Consider the following 6048-nt stretch of genomic DNA (forward strand, 5'->3'; position numbering starts at 1 on the left):
TTCATGTCATATTCTGGTTACACCACAACTTTCTGTGCAGATGACCAGCTGGTTCATAAATTGACTGATATTTTCCATTTTTGCATGGGTTCAGTCATAAAATACATAAAACACATTGCTTTGTGTGTTGTTTGGTTTTATCTGTTTGACCACAGAAATTACCTTTCAATTCAAGGTCTAAAAAATAATCATGCTTTTTTTGGGCCATTTTTAAAGTGATTTAATCCATAAAATTATTTAGTCTATACATTTCAAATACAATTTCCTCCATTTTATGAAAATTCAGTTCCACTCAAATGCATTGAACTAAAAGAAATAACAGTCTCCATTACCTCGGTTTTGGATAGTTTTCTTCTTGAAGTCATGTTCATCTTGAAGGTCCTCTAATGATTTGATATCAATTTCTGTATCCTGGGCAAAATCGTATTATTACAACTACTAGTAGCCTACCATATATAGTTATTTACATATTATTTATGCAATTTATTAGAATAACAAACAACAATAAAACAACAAATAACAAATTAAATAAATAAATAAATAAATAAATAAATAAATACCTGCACCATCTTCCTCAGCTTGCTCACTTTGTTGTCGAGCTCTCTGTGCTTCCTTCCCATGCTGTTGTTGTTTTGTGCCGAGCCTGCCCCCTCCTTAGGAAAACAGCCCAAAACGGAAATCACAATGAAGCAAAGAAAAAAAAAGAAAGAACTTGGCTAGATGGACGTTTCATGTTCATAAAAGAAAACAGATACTGGTGTACGATGCAGAAAATAAGCTAATTTCAGTGAGGCTTCGCAGTGCCACTAATCTGACTGTGTTGTGCTCATACCTCTGTTTTAATGGCCATGTTGAGGATCTTCTTCTCTTCTTGTAGTGCATTGCAGATGAGCATTGCCAAAGTCATGGGATACTCCTGGTAGTGTTCCTGCCAAAGAGAGCAGTTTTCCAGCACTGCATTAGAGCACAATTGTGTTCAGAGTTTCTTCATACTTCAATTGTTCTTTGTTTCTTCTGTCATTGAAGATGAATTGCTAGGTGTGTCATTATTATATTTATTCAGAGCGTGTTTCCTTATAGTATAATTGCTCAGTGTTTTCCTAAATTACTTACAGTAGTTTGCGTTTCCTGAATTATAAACTCAGATTATAAACCAGTTTTCCCACTTTTCTTTTTGCAACAAATATCCATTCATGGAATAATTCATGGCAAACCAAAATAATCAGATTCTTCCCGCCAAATAAGTTCACACATACAAGGAATTTGGTTCCAGCCAGACCAAGATCTTGTAGCAAGACCAATATGCAGAGGACCGGAAAACAAATCTTCTAGAGGCAAAGCAACTCTGACTGGCAAATACCCCATGTATTGTTGACAATGTGTGTTCCGTTGTATTAAAAACACAGCTACAGTATTAGCCTTGTTGCTCTGGGCCACATCTGTACCTGCAGGTTGCGTTTGATCTTGCGGATGTTGTGCTGCAGCAGAAAGTTGTTCTCCAGGGCGAAGCGACTGTACTGGTCGTCCAGCTGGGCGAGAAGGTCGTGAAAGCGCACCGTTGCCAAGGAATCACTGGTGGCCACCGACTCCCTGAAATGACACATGGAGGTTCTGATTACTGATGAGTCATCCAGGAACTAATAAAACTCTTCCTCGGGACTGATGAGATTTAATCTAACTGAACTCTTCTTCTATCTCAAGCTTTTTCAAGATCTGTCTGAAATCATTATCGGATTATAAGAACTGGCACATTTGTAACATGTAAATACTCCTACACTGATTTTTTTTGCAGTGGACATAGTTATGAGAAGTTCCAGATATAGAGAGAAAGAAACCAATTCCTGGCACGCAACAAGTCTGGCTATTCTCATGTTTTTTAAGACCTTGCCTTACAGCAGTATGCCACACAGGCATATCTGTTCCCTGGACAAGTTTACTTTCACTTTTCTTTTAAACGACTGAGACATATTTACACCCTTTTCACTCTCCGAACAATAAGAAAACAGGAAAAGGAGAAAAACAAAGGATAAAATATGAATAGACTGAAACTGGTACCCTGGCCTGACATTGTCTGCAGTTTTTCACACAAACACGGTGTGAAGCAGAGTAGACTGCAGCTGCTCCCAAAGTAATACATGCACACATTTGGCTGTAAGATGACAGTAGCTCCACTGAGGTTTCTAGAAGCTTGGCCAACAAGCCCACCCCACCCCTCCCTGCCCAAACCGCAACACCTTACCAGTCATGGCTCTCGATCCACTGGCTCAGGTACTGTCGGATCTCCATTGGGAAGGTATCGTCATAAAGCTGGTCCACCTGCTCCAGGTACCTGGAGTCCAGCTGCTGAAGCATACTCCATTGTGACATGTCTGCATTGGGGAAAATATAAACTACACATTTATATGGAGCTTTATATACCCTAGTCTATTATAACTATTATGACTATTAAGTTATAATACATTTCATACCAACAGTCTTTACTATGTTGAGAGCTAGTCTTTACTATGTTGAGAGCTATTGCAGCGAACCACCTCGCTGAGAGCCGTGCCACTAGAATCACTGATCTTCAGTCTTTGTTAATCATTAACACCGACCGACATAAATATGGTGACACTTCTTATCAAAGTCAAAGTCAAAGTCAGCTTTATTGTCAATTTCTTCACATGTTCCAGACATACAAAGAGATCGAAATTACGTTTCTCACTATCCCACGGTGAAGACAAGACATATTTGACCAATTTTAAGTCCACAGACAAAACATAACATTCAAGTAAACAAAAAAGTAAGTAAATAAGTAAATAAGAGGGCATTTGCAGATTTGTACCCTTGGGTTATCCATATGGTCCATACTGTGTGAACGTGCCTTTTCCCCTCATCTCTTTTTTTTATTCTTTGAAGAAAATGAATTGACACTGTGCATAATTGGCTATTACACCAAGCATGCAGCTGCAGCCTACACTATCCTGTGCCTGAGGATTTTATTTTGGCTTCTCTTGTCCCATGGACATGGCATTTTCTTCAACATAGGCTACAGACATTGAATTGAATCAGTTTTAGAAAAACATTTTACATATTGCACGGGATACACTAACAGGCTTACCCAAGGATATAACAGTGTGACTTATGATCTTAAGACCTACTGAAATTTAGAGTGCATAAACGTAGAACGCATTTACTTGCATGAATATGGAGGAAATATAAGTGTAGGCTAACCTACCTTGCAGACTGTTGTAAATGACACCAATTTTCAATGACGTATTTGATCCAACTCCTCAAATGTAGGTGATGCTTGACATTTGCGTTCAATTCGCATGGATCCCACTTCACTATCCAAGTCCACACAGTGAATATAGCTTTCCTTTGCTCGTATACAGACAGCTGGCTGTTAAGCAATCCCACTTAACCGACAAACCAATCAAAAAACAGTATCCTAACTCCAATCCAATCAACGGACAATGCGCTCAATTTTGCGCTGTCTTGCTCATCCAGATCCCACCCCTTTGGACGTCGCAGAAAGCTAAGTGAGAATAGAAACTAGTCGTGTTCGGTTTCATTATTGAAAATTGTAGCTTCATGAAATTCATGACTGCGTACACTACTGAATTATAACAAATGTGTTGTTGTTGTAGCATTAGTTCTGCACTTATTACGGTGGATTAGCCAATTACATCGCAATAAAAGTTTATGTGGATAGAACACTGCTAACACACATACATAACTCTCATACGGGCTAGCCTACCCCCTGCATTAAATTATTGCATTATATATTAGCATGCTGTTTCATATGCTGACACATAACTTAGCACAAGTGACGGAAAATAGCTGTTATCCTCACGCCGTAGGCTACCACTCATCCTCATTTTTGCTCTCTGCAGCCGCACCGTGGTGACAATGAGAGCAGCTGGCAAATTATGAGTACGGGTAGACTAAATCACGCGGTTTCCGAGAAACCGAAAGTATAGAATGCAACAGTAGCCTATGACACGGAGAAACGAAAGTTGGCTTCGTCGCATATGTTTTTCAGTCTTCATCTGTTGTGATCCAGCCGCCCTGCAATTCTACCCCATGTGATACATGGCTTTGTCAACAAGAGTAGCCTAGTTTGGCTTCGTCGACGACAAGAGCTGTATGCTATAATATAGCCCTACAGTGTATGTGTGTTTAGGTTGTTTCAGTTTGTTTTGCAAACTACCAACGGCTGAAAGGATTTGTGTTTATGCGTGTAAACATTTAGAAAGTTATTAATTGATACATTAAGGCCTATTGTATGCGAGCGCAGTTGGAAAGGAAAAGAAAAGAAAAGAAAAAAATAAATAAATAGGCTACAAAAAGTCAGCCACATATTCAAGGCCATCCCCACTGAACATTTTCACTCGATGTAACTTACCGCATGAATAAATTGAGGCATTGTAATTTATAGTAGATGTAGTAGTCAATCCATTGATTAATTTAGTTTTACCTACACATTCATGTTTAAGTTACACTGTCTGTTTCCAAATTAAATTACTTTCAACCATATTAAATGCTATAATTTATACTATTATTTAAGATTGATTAGTGTGAGTGAAATTAAGATATTTTCAGAATGATGTGTTTCTTATAGGTAAAGATAACAGAAATGTTTGGCAAACTGTTGCGGTAGGCCTAAACTTTTGGCAATGTTGCAGCAAATTTGTAGCAATGTCATATGCAAATTAGGTTTGTCACCAGAAGCTCACTGAAAGTCAGTGGTGCACAAAGTGGGTATGCGCTATGAGGATGCATAGGGGGCAGCACCATGGGGTGCCAAAGTGATGGTAAAAATAAATAAATAAATAAATAAATGAATAAATAAAATATTTATTCATTATTTTCTATGTAGCTGCTGTTGTGTGTATCAAATGCAAAACTGAGCTTGAGCTGAACACTGGAAAAAATAAGGTAGCCTAAGCCTAGCATGTAGGTGACAATAAATGTCAAGAATTTGGAAAATATATTCAATGACTCTGGTTTACCATGGAATCATGCATAGATTTGCTCCTGTTGTCTTGGAGGATTGTAAATATTCATGTTAACAGAATAGCTAACACTGGGAATGTATCAGCCAAATGAGGGCTTACGGCTAGCTTAATCGTTTAGACTAGCTACCCTTAAAGTGACAATGTAGGCCTACCAATTATCAAAACTTCATCAAAATACACACTAATAGGGTAAATTATTGGGGTTTTTTTCTTTGGTTGTTAGTGTTATATTTGTGTTATCATCTAAATGTTATAAATGTAAGATTAATCACAATCATAACTAAAACAGCATAGCCTAGCTTTTTTGTTTTGTTTGTTTGTTGTTGTTATTGCATACCCCTCAAAAAATGGGTAGTTGCGCCCCTGCTGAAAGTTTGCCATTATTGGCTTAGTGTGGTGGCAAATCACTGTACTGGAACACATTTGCAACTTCTCATTGTTGCCAGAACTTTGCTGGAAGTTTACCTAGCGGCCAACATTGGCAAACATCTGGTAATATTTTCCAGTGAACTCATTTCCCTACAAATCACACAAATCTACTGCAAACATTTCATTTTTGTAAGGGAATGCTAGGTATTTCTGCCAATTGTTTTGAATACATTCAGGTTGTGTGATGAGTTAGGCTACTGCACAATTGTTTACAGAGATCACATGATGTAGGCTACCAGTTTTCATGGTAGTAAGCCTACATTTTCAATCTTTAGCTTCTGTTTCTCCATTATTATTTTGAATGCAGTGATATACTGACAGACAGCAGATGAGACACACAGAGAGATAAGACTCTTCTGAGCCCCAGTTTAAGAAGAATCCAAAAAATCCAGCTACTATCTCTTCAACTATTTTGTTTCAATGAACAGTTTTATAATGACCAGATGAGCTGCTGTATATTGAAAACTGACACAAATTATAAGACTACTTGATGGCATTTACAGTTTTATTTGTTTATTATTGTAATTTTATTTTTATCTGGTTGTGAATTATTTTGTCTTTTGTTTAGCTTAATTCTAATGTTTTGCATACTGTAGGACCCTTGAGTACTTTGAGTAGG

At 37.7% G+C, this 6048-nt stretch overlaps 1 protein-coding gene across 2 annotated transcripts in view; it reads right to left on the reverse strand.

Moving 5' to 3' along the window:
- stat1b (signal transducer and activator of transcription 1b) overlaps nucleotides 1-3833 on the reverse strand; it is a 23984-nt gene extending 20151 nt beyond the window's left edge. Inside the window, exons 1-6 of one of the 2 annotated variants that reach the window (XM_048239123.1) lie at nucleotides 3218-3833; nucleotides 2240-2369; nucleotides 1446-1590; nucleotides 833-928; nucleotides 561-653; nucleotides 333-411 (exon numbers count right to left, since the gene is read on the reverse strand). In XM_048239123.1, coding sequence (XP_048095080.1) covers nucleotides 333-411; nucleotides 561-653; nucleotides 833-928; nucleotides 1446-1590; nucleotides 2240-2367 — 541 coding nt within the window. In that variant the 5' untranslated portion in view covers nucleotides 2368-2369; nucleotides 3218-3833. Of the gene's footprint in view, nucleotides 1-332; nucleotides 412-560; nucleotides 654-832; nucleotides 955-1445; nucleotides 1591-2239; nucleotides 2370-3217 lie in introns of those variants that run through there. The other variant, XM_048239124.1, reaches the window with a different exon arrangement.
- Nucleotides 3834-6048: the final 2215 nt, after the last annotated feature.

Source organism: Alosa alosa, chromosome 3 (genome assembly GCF_017589495.1).
Source record: "Alosa alosa isolate M-15738 ecotype Scorff River chromosome 3, AALO_Geno_1.1, whole genome shotgun sequence".
Taxonomy (NCBI): domain Eukaryota; kingdom Metazoa; phylum Chordata; class Actinopteri; order Clupeiformes; family Clupeidae; genus Alosa; species Alosa alosa.